Source organism: Pecten maximus, chromosome 3 (genome assembly GCF_902652985.1).
Source record: "Pecten maximus chromosome 3, xPecMax1.1, whole genome shotgun sequence".
Lineage (NCBI taxonomy): Eukaryota > Metazoa > Mollusca > Bivalvia > Pectinida > Pectinidae > Pecten > Pecten maximus.
In genome coordinates this window covers 52070988-52086954 of record NC_047017.1, presented here as the reverse complement: position 1 = coordinate 52086954, position 15967 = coordinate 52070988, and the positions used below count along the sequence as shown (strand labels likewise).

General features: G+C 38.4%; 1 protein-coding gene across 1 annotated transcript in view; it reads right to left on the bottom strand.

Moving 5' to 3' along the window:
- Positions 1 to 6991: 6991 nt before the first annotated feature.
- The window catches only part of LOC117324524 (pleckstrin homology domain-containing family D member 1-like), a 30236-nt gene continuing 21260 nt past the window's right edge, over positions 6992 to 15967 (bottom strand). The window contains exons 13-14 of the mRNA XM_033880431.1: positions 13123 to 13257; positions 6992 to 7170 (exon numbers count right to left, since the gene is read on the bottom strand). Coding sequence (XP_033736322.1) covers positions 7022 to 7170; positions 13123 to 13257 — 284 coding nt within the window. The 3' untranslated portion in view covers positions 6992 to 7021. The remainder of the gene's footprint in view (positions 7171 to 13122; positions 13258 to 15967) is intronic.

The window sequence follows — 15967 nt, the reverse complement described above, 5'->3', positions numbered from 1 at the left end:
AATTTACACCAGTTTCATCCTCTTGAGGGGCAAGAAAAATAAAAACACTGTGAATGTTTCCTGCTGTATACAGTACTCTACCCAAGGTATTAGGTTTAATCTTCATAACACAGTCAATAATAGGAATACTAGATGACCAAGCAGGTTAAAGATGTCAAAGAGATGGCAGGATATTTAAATGATATTTAAATGATATTGTTAAATTATTACTGTATTGATATTTAATGTCTTTGATAGAAATATTGAATAATATTATTTCATGATCAACTGCATCTCAAATATTGAACATGGAAGATTGTATTTTCTCTATCTAATGAATAAGTCTTAATTATATACAAGCATTTCATTATTCACCCAAACATTACCCTGTGGTTTATCTAAAACTCTCGTGTAAGGATCTCTGTGAAGTATAATTATGACGGAACTTTTGTGACAACTACACTGCCAGCTAGGCCTAACACTACACTATGTATATTAGTAGATAATATTATGGTGAGTATTGGGATTACATGTTATAATCATATTTGCATATAATGAAAATTAACATTTCTAATGAAAATCACAACCGCTGTACAATTAGACTGATAGCACCGGACAAAAGCTGGAGGATTCAGGTAAACAGGAACGAAATTAGGGCATGTGAAACAACATACATGCCAATGTAACCGCACAGGGGTTTGGTATATGAGACATTACACATTCCATAGAAACTGCACAGGGGTTTGGTATATGAGACATTACACATCCCATAGAAACTGCACAGGGGTTTGGTATGTGATTTGGGTATCAACTGAGAGGCCACACTGCACAGAAAACCTCATACAATCTTAAAGTGAGTTTGACATAAACACCCAATATTAACTACACAGGCTCCTGGAATGCTTCTACTTACCTTCCACATAGACTACACAGGATCCTAAAGTATCAGGTGATATTTCCATGTATATCCACTTCTGCGTCACATAACACAACATAAATCTCAGCTAAAAATAGTTATCAGAGACCTGACTGTTAAACCAACTTATTGGACGGATCGTTGTACTTTTATCTTTCGGTTTCAATATCATGACATATTTTGCTCTCTCTTTTTTATTCTGTTCAAAACAACATGTATTTAAATAGAAATATTTCATTCAATCAATAAAAATCATTGTTCTGTTAATTTTCTCAATACATATTTACTTCTAATAAATTTAATTCTATTTAATTAACAGCTGAAATGAAGTGCTAGTTTGTGGCTATTTTGATGGTAAACGTTTAGAGGTCTATTGAATCAAAGATCTTATACATTTCTCCCTAAAGTATCTTCCAGAGTGAACCTGAGGATGACTAAACCAAATAATTGACATATTTTCGATACAATGCATCATACCAATATCACAATTCAGCATATAAATAGATAGGACAATATTACAGTAATGTAGCAATACTTCAAATTGGCTACATTTACTTTATAATTTTACCATGCAATGCCTTGTATACCACATCAACATTTAAAATGAAAAAAAAAAAACCCAGAAATTCTGTCATTTAATATCTGAATTTAAGCTATGTTAACAGTTTTTCTAGAGGAGAAAATTTACTTCAAATACAAAAAGAAATACATGTAATAATTGTCAGAATAATAAAAACTAAATCAAACATTTTTATGGTCATTCCAATACTGACAAAACTTTATACTACTTTCACTGTGACTTTTAACATTGCACTTTTCAAGACTAACCTGTTTCTGGCTGTTTCAATTTTTTCATTGATCTCGTTAAGTGTTTGAATACCACTAAAGTATAGTAAGCAGATAAAATGTATAGTGTTAACTAAGGGCTATTCCAGTACGATATACATCCAAGGGAGGACAGCAGGAATTCTATACAAGGTAGGTGGTGGAGAAAATACAGCTTATGGTACGGTATGGAATCACATATATGGTGTTCAACACAGGATGGAGAAAGACCATTTCCCTGTACCCATGTCTATCCTAGGTAGCTGTCCGGCCCTGTGGACGTTTAACATTTCCCTGTACCCATGTCTATCCTAGGTAGCTGTCCGGCCCTGTGGACGTACCATTTCCCTGTACCCATGTCTATCCTAGGTAGCCGTCCGGCCCTATGGACGTACCATTTCCCTGTACCCATGTCTATCCTAGGTAGCTGTCTGGCCCTGTGGACATACCATTTCCCTGTACCCATATCTATCCTAGGTAGCTGTCTGGCCCTGTGGACGTACCATTTCCCTGTACCCATGTCTATCCTAGGTAGCCGTCTGGCCCTATGGACGTACCATTTCCCTGTACCCATGTCTATCCTAGGTAGCTGTCTGGCCCTGTGGACGTACCATTTCCCTGTACCCATGTCTATCCTAGGTAGCTGTCTGGCCCTGTGGACGTACCATTTCCCTGTACCCATGTCTATCCTAGGTAGCTGTCTGGCCCTGTGGACATACCATTTCCCTGTACCCATGTCTATCCTAGGTAGCTGTCTGGCCCTATGGACGTACCATTTCCCTGTACCCATGTCTATCCTAGGTAGCCGTCCGGCCCTGTGGACGTACCATTTCCCTGTACCCATGTCTATCCTAGGTAGCTGTCTGGCCCTGTGGACGTACCATTTCCCTGTACCCATGTCTATCCTAGGTAGCCGTTCGGCCCTGTGGACGTACCATTTCCCTGTACCCATGTCTATCCTAGGTAGCTGTCTGGCCCTGTGGACGTACCATTTCCCTGTACCCATGTCTATCCTAGGTAGCCGTCCGGCCCTGTGGACGTACCATTTCCCTGTACCCATGTCTATCCTAGGTAGCTGTCTGGCCCTGTGGACGTACCATTTCCCTGTACCCATGTCTATCCTAGGTAGCCGTTCGGCCCTACGGACGTACCATTTCCCTGTACCCATGTCTATCCTAGGTAGCTGTCTGGCCCTGTGGACGTACCATTTCCCTGTACCCATGTCTATCCTAGGTAGCTGTCTGGCCCTATGGACGTACCATTTCCCTGTACCCATATCTATCCTAGGTAGCTGTCTGGCCCTGTGGACGTACCATTTCCCTGTACCCATGTCTATCCTAGGTAGCTGTCTGGCCCTGTGGACATACCATTTCCCTGTACCCATATCTATCCTAGGTAGCTGTCTGGCCCTGTGGACGTACCATTTCCCTGTACCCATGTCTATCCTAGGTAGCCGTTCGGCCCTGTGGACGTACCATTTCCCTGTACCCATGTCTATCCTAGGTAGCTGTCTGGCCCTGTGGACGTACCATTTCCCTGTACCCATGTCTATCCTAGGTAGCCGTTCGACCCTACGGACGTACCATTTCCCTGTACCCATGTCTATCCTAGGTAGCTGTCTGGCCCTGTGGACGTACCATTTCCCTGTACCCATGTCTATCCTAGGTACCTGTCTGGCCCTGTGGACGTACCATTTCCCTGTACCCATATCTATCCTAGGTAGCTGTCTGGCCCTGTGGACGTACCATTTCCCTGTACCCATGTCTATCCTAGGTATCTGTCTGGCCCTATGGACGTACCATTTCCCTGTACCCATGTCTATCCTAGGTAGCTGTCTGGCCCTGTGGACGTACCATTTCCCTGTACCCATGTCTATCCTAGGTAGCTGTCTGGCCCTGTGGACGTACCATTTCCCTGTACCCATGTCTATCCTAGGTAGCCGTTCGGCCCTACGGACGTACCATTTCCCTGTACCCATGTCTATCCTAGGTAGCTGTCTGGCCCTGTGGACATACCATTTCCCTGTACCCATATCTATCCTAGGTAGCTGTCTGGCCCTGTGGACGTACCATTTCCCTGTACCCATGTCTATCCTAGGTAGCCGTTCGGCCCTACGGACGTACCATTTCCCTGTACCCATGTCTATCCTAGGTAGCTGTCTGGCCCTGTGGACGTACCATTTCCCTGTACCCATGTCTATCCTAGGTAGCTGTCTGGCCCTATGGACGTACCATTTCCCTGTACCCATGTCTATCCTAGGTAGCTGTCCGGCCCTATGGACGTACCATTTCCCTGTTCCCATGTCTATCCTAGGTACCTGTCTGGCCCTGTGGACGTACCATTTCCCTGTACCCATATCTATCCTAGGTAGCCGTCCGGCCCTGTGGACGTACTGGATGGATAGGGCAAGACTCATCAGAGAAAGGGATTCAGGAACTTCTCATCCCCTTGTGTTACCTGAACACACTAAACCTGTAAACGAACCAAGGTAAATCATTTCTACAGGTGTTCACTGCCTGACACACCTGGAGTCCTCCCATTGATTAGATACTTTACTGGAATAACCCAAATGATAATGAACCTGGCTATTTCAGGGCTCTTCTCCCTATACAGAAAAGTAACCTCCTAAGACACGCATGTTTACTGCTGTTTGGGAAATAAGGAATTTTTATATCACATTTTTTTGTAGCAAAAGACAGTTAATTTAATTTGTCATCAAACATTTTATATATATATGAGAATAAACTTCAAACATAAAATCGTAATTTCGAAGAAAGCACATGTAATGCTTTGTGTCTGACAAAATGGGTAGAACCAATGACATTTACCTAAACATAAATGATAGTAAGTAATAATTGATAGAATGTTGAATTAAAAAAGAAATCACAGACATTACTAAACAATGATATGTACTGTATACGTGTGTCTACCAGAATATAGGACTACTGTGTGACAAAAAACAAGTGTTATACAAAACAATATACACGGCTGATCACATACATAAAACCGTCATCTTAAAACTAATGCATTCTTCATCTTAAAACTAGTTTACTCTCAATATTGTCATCTTTATACTTGATATATACAGTTTCGTCAAAAGGAGGTGATGAAATATCTTTGACTAACAGTGTGAAGGATGTTTAGAAGGGCTAACAAGTAAAGTTTATAGTATACATTATGTAGTTACCATGTAGTTTACATATATAAAAAACATCATAATATTTATTTCAACTTCAAAATGTTAATTTTCAAATTTTTTGCTGCTGATCATACTGAATGAAATATCAAGTGATTCCAGCATTTTTCATGATTGGAACAGGTGAACAGTGGTTGCCTTGAATTACCGGTATTATTCTAAAAGACAATTGCACAATTATAATCCCTATAACACATAGCCCTTATTTACCATCTTTATCCTCGAGTAAGCCCCCTCCCTGGTATACAAGTAATCTAGAGGAGGGGTTATTTACCATATTTAACCTCGAGTAAGCCCCCTCTCTGGTATACAAGTAATCTAGTGGAGGGCTTATTTACCATATTTATCCTCGAGTAAGCCCCCTCCCTGGTATACAAGTAATCTAGTGGAGGGCTTATTTACCATATTTATCCTCGAGTAAGCCCCCTCCCTGGTATACAAGTAATCTAGAGGAGGGCTTATTTACCATATTTAACCTCGAGTAAGCCCCCTCCCTGGTATACAAGTAATCTAGAGGAGGGCTTATTTACCATTATTTAACCTCGAGTAAGCCCCCTCTCTGGTATACAAGTAATCTAGAGGAGGGATTATTTACCATATTTAACCTCGAGTAAGCCCCCTCCCTGGTATACAAGTAATCTAGTCGAGGGCTTATTAACAATATTTATCCTCGAGTAAGCCCCCTCTCTGGTATACAAGTAATCTAGAGGAGGGCTTATTTACCATATTTATCCTCGAGTAAGCCCCCTCCCTAGTATACAATTTAAGTAATCTAGAGGGGGGCTTATTTGTCAGCCACATTTTGCTATTTTCCAATAGTTCCTTGCAATATTTGAGGTTAAAGTTGCATTTTATGAAACTTTAACTAACAAAATCATAATTAAAATGATCAATGACTAATGAAAAATTCATATACTAAACTCCATAGTAAAAAGGAGTTGTCTGTTCATTCCAATATTTCAGCACTTTTCAAAGAATCATGAGCCAATTCTAGCACTCCCCCCGGACACAACCTTTTCATAGTAACACCCGCTCAATTTCCAGCACTGATTTGTAAGATCATGAACAATGTGGTAGTGGTAAAAAAATCAGTGATTTTTGTTGAGATTTTTTTTTTGGTTTTAATGCTTATGAAAAATGTCCCCAACCTTAGAGGAGGAAAAGGTCAAAGTTCAACTGCAGAACACTTTTCCTGGTATACAGTGCTAGTTGATGTGGCATTCAATAGCGAATGTGTTTGACCAGATATCCTATATATATAGTGGTCACAAGCTCCACAACATACTGACACTTATCCCTTAAACAAAATAACCAGGACCGCTAAATCCTGAAATACATTTATATTGCACTTTATTCTTTAAAGATTCCTGTTAAGTGAGAATTCTTTGTCTATTTTGTGTACAAAACTCGACTAAAATTGATATCAAATGTACAAAAATGAAACATGCCAGTTTCTAAGCATATTTTTCAGATCACTATAAAGCAAATCTATTGAACATACTATGAGACAATTCAGATCAAAACTTCTTATAGATCTTTGTGTAGTAGTAATATTATGCCAACATAAAAAAACCGTCATGGAAACGGTGCATGGAAGAGATTTTACAACATCTATATCACAGCTGTGTCAAGGCCAACAGCGTAATTATATCAACCAATAAAAATATACCTTGAAAACTCTAGCAACCAATGAAAATAGAGGTGGATTTTTACATATATATAAACTACATATTTCAGGGATGGCATAAAAACATACAACAAATGTGTCAGTCCATCAAAGTGAGGCTACACAGAGGTCACCAAGGTTGAAGGTCATTCCAACAGGGGAAGGTCAACAAAGTCCCGTTTTCCATTACACACAGTGAAACTGTTCTCATGACAACTCAAACCCATTTTCAAAAAAAAAAAAAAAAAAAAAAAGAGAATTCTGCCAAGGTTAAAAATTCCACTGATTATTTTGCATTATAAGTAACAGATCATTTTCCAAAACACACATTTTAAATGTAGAAATTTTGTTTAAAAAGTTTGTTACTCATGATAATTCATTTGTTAAATCATCAGATAAAGCCACAATAAAGTATGGATTTGTTAATTTGTTGTGTAGACTACAGATCCTCAGAAAAAGTACTACTGGTGGACAGAGGGAAATTGACTGAGATCCCTTTCCTGGGAACACATGTGGTAGTACGCCGGAGGTTCACGCCCTCCGCTCCATGTGTGTCGGAGTGGCTGTTGGCTGACTTGATACGAAGACCTGTCAAGTAAAGAATAGATATTCCTTTAACAGAAATTTTCAATACCAGCATTTTATGACTTTAAGCCACTTTTATTCGATGCATCAGGATTTTGTTTTATTTTATGTTCAAGAAAATATCATTTTTGTTCATAATTTTCCAGTAAAATATTTAATCATGTAACAAATCCACACAAAAACTGCCTGAAAAAATAGACTATAATAAGCCTGAGCACAGTATGTGTGATTTAACAGACACATTTAGTATCATCTTCTAAATATAACATTCATGATGAGAAAATCAACCAATAAATACATTTATCAGTAATAGTTTCTGATCCCTACAAGTATTGTGTAAGGTCAAAGGGCTATAACTCTGTCAAACAAGGCAAACAACAACATTACCAAGCTATCATTTGTAACTAAACATACACAATGTCATATTGTTGAATATCACAGAGGAGATATCTATAAATGTAGTTGTTTTATCTACACGACTGAATAAATCTGAAAACAGACAACAATTATTATAATAAGTGGCCTATGTCACTTATCTGTTATGAATCTCATATTGCTGCACAAAACATGTAATTCTGACTTTTACAATGATTTTAAACATGATTCTCGAACATATATAAACTTTCTCTGAAAATTAGATATCAAACCAGGACGGATGGTTAAGAAGACAATTTAATGACAATTACACAAACAATAAAACTGTCAATTAAATGACAATTACACAAACAATAAATGTCTTGTTAGAAAACCATGACTAAAATTCTGTATAACACATGATATAACAGGGTAAAACACATGATAACCAGGTCTGTATAACAACAGGGTAAAACACATGATAACCAGGTCTGTATAACAACAGGGTAAAACACATGATAACTAGGTCTGTATAACAAGGTAAAACACATGATAACTAGGTCTGTATAACAACAGGGTAAAACACATGATAACCAGGTCTGTATAACAGGGTAAAACACATGATAACTAGGTCTGTATAACAACAGGGTAAAACACATGATAACCAGGTCTGTATAACAGGGTAAAACACATGATAACTAGGTCTGTATAACAACAGGGTAAAACACATGATAACTAGGTCTGTATAACAACAGGGTAAAACACATGATAACTAGGTCTGTATAACAACAGGGTAAAACACATGATAACTAGGTCTGTATAACAGGGTAAAACACATGATAACCAGGTCTGTATAACAGGGTAAAACACATGATAACTAGGTCTGTATAACAACAGGGTAAAACACATGATAACTAGGTCTGTATAACAGGGTAAAACACATGGTAACTTGGTCTGTATAACAGGGTAAAACACATGGTAACTAGGTCTGTATAACAGGGTAAAACACATGATAACCAGGTCTGTATAACAGGGTAAAACACATGATAACTAGGTCTGTATAACAACAGGGGTAAAACACATGATAACTAGGTCTGTATAACAGGGTAAAACACATGATAACCAGGTCTGTATAAACAGGGTAAAAACACATGATAACTAGGTCTGTATAACAACAGGGTAAAACACATGATAACTAGGTCTGTATAACAGGGTAAAACACATGATAACTAGGTCTGTATAACAACAGGGTAAAACACATGATAACCAGGTCTGTATAACAACAGGGTAAAACACATGATAACTAGGTCTGTATAACAGGGTAAAACACATGATAACTAGGTCTGTATAACAACAGGGTAAAACACATGATAACTAGGTCTGTATAACAGGGTAAAACACATGATAACCAGGTCTGTATAACAACAGGGTAAAACACATGATAACTAGGTCTGTATAACAACAGGGTAAAACACATGATAACTAGGTCTGTATAACAGGGTAAAACACATGATAACCAGGTCTGTATAACAGGGTAAAACACATGATAACTAGGTCTGTATAACAGGGTAAAACACATGATAACTAGGTCTGTATAACAACAGGGTAAAACACATGATAACTAGGTCTGTATAACAACAGGGTAAAACACATGATAACTAGGTCTGTATAACAACAGGGTAAAACACATGATAACTAGGTCTGTATAACAAGGTAAAACACATGATAACTAGGTCTGTATAACAGGGTAAAACACATGATAACTAGGTCTGTATAACAACAGGGTAAAACACATCATAACTAGGTCTGTATAACAGGGTATAACACATGATAACCAGGTCTGTATAACAACAGGGTAAAACACATGATAACTAGGTCTGTATAACAACAGGGTAAAACACATGATAACTAGGTCTGTATAACAACAGGGTAAAACACATGATAACTAGGTCTGTATAACAGGGTAAAACACATGATAACTAGGTCTGTATAACAGGGTAAAACACATGATAACTAGGTCTGTATAACAACAGGGTAAAACACATGATAACCAGGTCTGTATAACAGGGTAAAACACATGATAACTAGGTCTGTATAACAACAGGATAAAACACATGATAACTAGGTCTGTATAACAGGGTAAAACACATGATAACTAGGTCTGTATAACAGGGTAAAACACATGATAACTAGGTCTGTATAACAACAGGCTAAAACACATGATAACTAGGTCTGTATAACAGGGTAAAACACATGATAACCAGGTCTGTATAACAACAGGGTAAAACACATGATAACTAGGTCTGTATAACAACAGGGTAAAACACATGATAACCAGGTCTGTATAACAACAGGGTAAAACACATGATAACTAGGTCTGTATAACAGGGTAAAACACATGGTAACTTGGTCTGTATAACAGGGTAAAACACATGATAACTAGGTCTGTATAACAACAGGGTAAAACACATGATAACTAGGTCTGTATAACAACAGGGTAAAACACATGATAACTAGGTCTGTATAACAACAGGGTAAAACACATGATAACTAGGTCTGTATAACAACAGGGTAAAACACATGATAACTAGGTCTGTATAACAGGGTAAAACACATGGTAACTTGGTCTGTATAACAGGGTAAAACACATGATAACTAGGTCTGTATAACAACAGGGTAAAACACATGATAACCAGGTCTGTATAACAACAGGGTAAAACACATGATAACTAGGTCTGTATAACAACAGGGTAAAACACATGATAACCAGGTCTGTATAACAACAGGGTAAAACACATGATAACCAGGTCTGTATAACAGGGTAAAACACATGATAACTAGGTCTGTATAACAGGGTAAAACACATGATAACCAGGTCTGTATAACAACAAGGTAAAACACATGATAACTAGGTCTGTATAACAGGGTAAAACACATGATAACTAGGTCTGTATAACAACAGGGTAAAACACATGATAACCAGGTCTGTATAACAGGGTAAAACACATGATAACTAGGTCTGTATAACAGGGTAAAACACATGATAACCAGGTCTGTATAACAACAAGGTAAAACACATGATAACCAGGTCTGTATAACAACAGGGTAAAACACATGATAACTAGGTCTGTATAACAACAGGGTAAAACACATGATAACTAGGTCTGTATAACAACAGGGTAAAACACATGATAACTAGGTCTGTATAACAACAGGGTAAAACACATGATAACTAGGTCTGTATAACAACAGGGTAAAACACATGATAACCAGGTCTGTATAACAGGGTAAAACACATGATAACTAGGTCTGTATAACAGGGTAAAACACATGATAACTAGGTCTGTATAACAACAGGGTAAAACACATGGTAACCAGGTCTGTATAACACATGATAACCAGGATGTACAGGCTATGTCTGAATACAACATGCCTTATATGATGAAGTGTTGATGCCATGATTATTATGTAGAATGTTCAGTTGGTTTTCACAATAACAACTGACTAATGTGATAGTATGTGTGGTTGTCTCATACAGTGGTGTCATGACAGCCTGAATTAAAGTCTGTTTACAATAAAGCCCACATTACAGGTAACGACAAATTAATTTTCACCACTTATGTAAATGTAGGATGATTGATTACATTCAAGCAAAATCCTATTAAAATAAAAACTTGGCAGGTAAAATACAATATGATTTAAAATAAGCAAATGAAGTAAAAAAAAAATCTGTTTGGTGACGAATGATGTAGCATTCAAATGGAAAATCTCAATTAGATACAAAAACTCGTTAGATCAAAACTCTTAACATTTTTTCACAAAACAAATAATAGCTATATAAATTCAAGCTAAGTTTTACAAGCCTGCAAACAAAAGGAAAAACTTCTTTTCTAACAAAAAAAAACAACAAAACAAAATAGAATGAGACAGGGCATCATTCCAAATGAAGCCATGATGTGTAGAGTTACCTCCCATGTCCATCAGAGAGACATTATGCTGCACTCCATCAGATTCGCATACATTGGATTGCTGGTTAGACAGAGGGAACCTACCAACAGTATCACAGAACATTTACCAGGCTCTTAACCTACCAACAATATCACTGTATATTTACTAGACTATTAACCTACAAACAATATCACTGAATATTTACCAGGCTCTTAACCTACAAACAATATCACTGAATATTTACCACGCTCTTAACCTTCCAACAATATCACTGAATATTTACCAGGCTCTTAACCTACCAACAATATCACTGAATATTTACCAGGCTCTTAACCTACCAACAATATCACTGAATATTTACTAGGCTAGCGCTCTTAACCTACCAACAATATCACTGAATATTTACCACACTCTTTACCATGCTCTTAACCTACCATCAATATCACTGAATATTTACCACACTCTTAACCTACCAACAATATCACTGAATATTTACCATGCTCTTAACCTACCAACAATATCACTGAATATTTACCAGGCTCTTAACCTACAAACAATATCACTGAATATTTACCAGGTTCTTAACCTACCAACAATATCACTGAATATTTACCACGCTCTTAACCAACCAACAATATCACTGAATATTTACCAGGCTCTGAACCTACCAACAATATCACTGCATATTTACGAGGCTAGCACTCTTAACGTAGCTACCAACAATATCACTGAATATTTATCAGGCTCTTAACCTACCAACAATATCATTGAATATTTACCAGGCTCTTAACCTACCAACAATATCACTGAATATTTACCATGCTCTTAACCTACCAACAATATCACTGAATATTTACCAGGCTCTTAACCTACAAACAATATCACTGAATATTTACCAGGTTCTTAACCTACCAACAATATCACTGAATATTTACCACGCTCTTAACCAACCAACAATATCACTGAATATTTACCAGGCTCTGAACCTACCAACAATATCACTGCATATTTACGAGGCTAGCACTCTTAACCTAGCTACCAACAATATCACTGAATATTTATCAGGCTCTTAACCTACCAACAATATCATTGAATATTTACCAGGCTCTTAACCTACCAACAATATCACTGAATATTTACCAGGCTCTTAACCTACCAACAATATCACTGAATATTTACCATGCTCTTAACCTACCAACAATATCACTGAATATTTACCAGGCTCTTAACCTACCAACAATATCACTGAATATTTACCACGCTCTTAAACTACCAACAATATCACTGAATATTTCTTGAATCTTAGTAAAAAGAATAATACTGACAAAAAAAGGTCCTTGAATATTAATTTCTATTAATGTAGAAATAATTTCTTCTTTATCATGAATTCATTAATTCACAAAAAAGATCATTTCAAGTTAATCTAATTCATAGTTCTGGAAATAATTAAGTACAAGATACAAGAAAATGAAGGGACGGACATTGTAATAGTAAAATGGTTAAAATATTCTGACAAAAACCGATGTACCAACATTAGTAAATGATCATTATAATATAAATCCCAATAACTACACCAATATTATTATCTTTTCTGTATCCCAGCAGTGTATTTGTATCTCAAACCACATCACAGCAATTCGGTGTATTACTTACTGCTAGACTTGTTGCGCTGAAATTTTTTCGTTTTCGCTCTCCGAGCTAATGTTTTCCTGGCATGTATCGTATTTTTCACAATAAGAGGTTTGTCAGAGTCAATTTGGGCCTCATTTGCCAGATCCTCGAAAAATCCTACAACATATCCATCATAAAAAAATGACACGATATATTGTAATCCGAAATATTGTGATTATGTATGAGATATCAACCAAGTGTCCTCTAGTCAATGTTAGGTATGAGATACCAACCAAGTGTCCTCTAGTCAAGGTCAGGTATGAGATACCAACCAAGTGTCCTCTAGTCAAGGTCAGGTATGAGATACCAACCAAGTGTCCTCTAGTCAAGGTCAGGTATGAGATACCAACCAAGTGTCCTCTAGTCAAGGTCAGGTATGAGATACCAACCAAGTGTCCTCTAGTCAAGGTCAGGTATGAGATACCAACCAAGTGTCCTCTAGTCAAGGTCAGGTATGAGATACCAACCAAGTGTCCTCTAGTCAAGGTCAGGTATGAGATACCAACCAAGTGTCCTCTAGTCAAGGTCAGGTATGAGATACCAATCAAGTGTCCTCTAGTCAAGGTCAGGTATGAGACATCAACCAAGTGTCCTCTAGTCAAGGTCAGGTATGATATACCAACCAAGTGTCCTCTAGTCAAGGTCAGGTATGAGACATCAACCAAGTGTCCTCTAGTCAAGGTTAGGTATGAGATACCAACCAAGTGTCCTCTAGTCAAGGTCAGGTATGAGATACCAACCAAGTGTCCTCTAGTCAAGGTCAGGTATGAGATACCAACCAAGTGTCCTCTAGTCAAGGTCAGGTATGAGATACCAACCAAGTGTCCTCTAGTCAAGGTCAGGTATGAGACATCAACCAAGTGTCCTCTAGTCAAGGTTAGGTATGAGACATCAACCAAGTGTCCTCTAGTCAAGGTTAGGTATGAGATACCAACCAAGTGTCCTCTAGTCAAGGTTAGGTATGAGATACCAACCAAGTGTCCTCTAGTCAAGGTCAGGTATGAGACATCAACCAAGTGTCCTCTAGTCAAGGTCATGTATGAGATACCAACCAAGTGTCCTCTAGTCAAGGTTAGGTATGAGATACCAACCAAGTATCCTCCAGTCAAGGTTAGGTATGAGATACCAACCAAGTGTCCTCCAGTCAAGGTTAGGTATGAGATACCAACCAAGTGTCCTCTAGTCAAGGTCAGGTATGAGATACCAACCAAGTGTCCTCTAGTCAAGGTTAGGTATGAGATACCAACCAAGTGTCCAGTCAAGGTTAGGTATGAGATACCAACCAAGTGTCCTCTAGACAAGGTCAGGTATGAGATACCAACCAAGTGTCCTCTAGTCAAGGTTAGGTATGAGACATCAACCAAGTGTCCTCTAGTCAAGGTTAGGTATGAGATACCAACCAAGTGTCCTCTAGTCAAGGTTAGGTATGAGATACCAACCAAGTGTCCAGTCAAGGTTAGGTATGAGATACCAACCAAGTGTCCTCTAGACAAGGTCAGGTATGAGATACCAACCAAGTGTCCTCTAGTCAAGGTCAGGTATGAGATACCAACCAAGTGTCCTCTAGTCAAGGTCAGGTATGAGATACCAACCAAGTGTCCTCTAGTCAAGGTCAGGTATGAGATACCAACCAAGTGTCCTCTAGTCAAGGTCAGGTATGAGATACCAACCAAGTGTCCTCTAGTCAAGGTTAGGTATGAGATACCAACCAAGTGTCCTCTAGTCAAGGTCAGGTATGAGACATCAACCAAGTGTCCTCTAGTCAAGGTCAGGTATGAGATACCAACCAAGTGTCCTCTAGTCAAGGTCAGGTATGAGACATCAACCAAGTGTCCTCTAGTCAAGGTCAGGTATGAGATACCAACCAAGTGTCCTCTAGTCAAGGTTAGGTATGAGACATCAACCAAGTGTCCTCTAGTCAAGGTTAAGTATGAGATACCAACCAAGTGTCCTCTAGTCAAGGTCAGGTATGAGATACCAACCAAGTGTCCTCTAGTCAAGGTCAGGTATGAGATACCAACCAAGTGTCCTCTAGTCAAGGTTAGGTATGAGATACCAACCAAGTGTCCTCTAGTCAAGGTCAGGTATGAGATACCAACCAAGTGTCCTCGAGTCAAGGTTAGGTATGAGATACCAACCAAGTGTCCTCTAGTCAAGGTTAGGTATGAGATACCAACCAAGTGTCCTCTAGTCAAGGTCAGGTATGAGATATCAACCAAGTGTCCTCTAGTCAAGGTCAGGTATGAGATATCAACCAAGTGTCCTCTAGTCAAGGTCAGGTATGAGATATCAACCAAGTGTCCTCTAGTCAAGGTCAGGTATGAGATACCAACCAAGTGTCCTCTAGTCAAGGTCAGGTATGAGATATCAACCAAGTGTCCTCTAGTCAAGGTCAGGTATGAGATATCAACCAAGTGTCCTCTAGTCAAGGTCAGGTATGAGATATCAACCAAGTGTCCTCTAGTCAAGGTCAGGTATGAGATATCAACCAAGGGTCCTCTAGTCAAGGTCAGGTATGAGATATCAACCAAGTGTCCTCTAGTCAAGGTCAGGTATGAGATATCAACCAAGTGTCCTCTAGTCAAGGTCAGGTATGAGATATCAACCAAGTGTCCTCTAGTCAAGGTTAGGTATGAGATACCAACCAAGTGTCCTCTAGTCAAGGTTAAGAATGATATACCAACCAAGTGTCCTCTAGTCAAGGTCAGGTATCAGATATCAACCAAGTGTCCTCTACTCAAGGTTAGGTATGAGATACCAACCAAGTGTCCAGTCAAGGTCAGGTATGAGATACCAACCAAGTGTCCTCTAGTCAAGGTCAGGTATG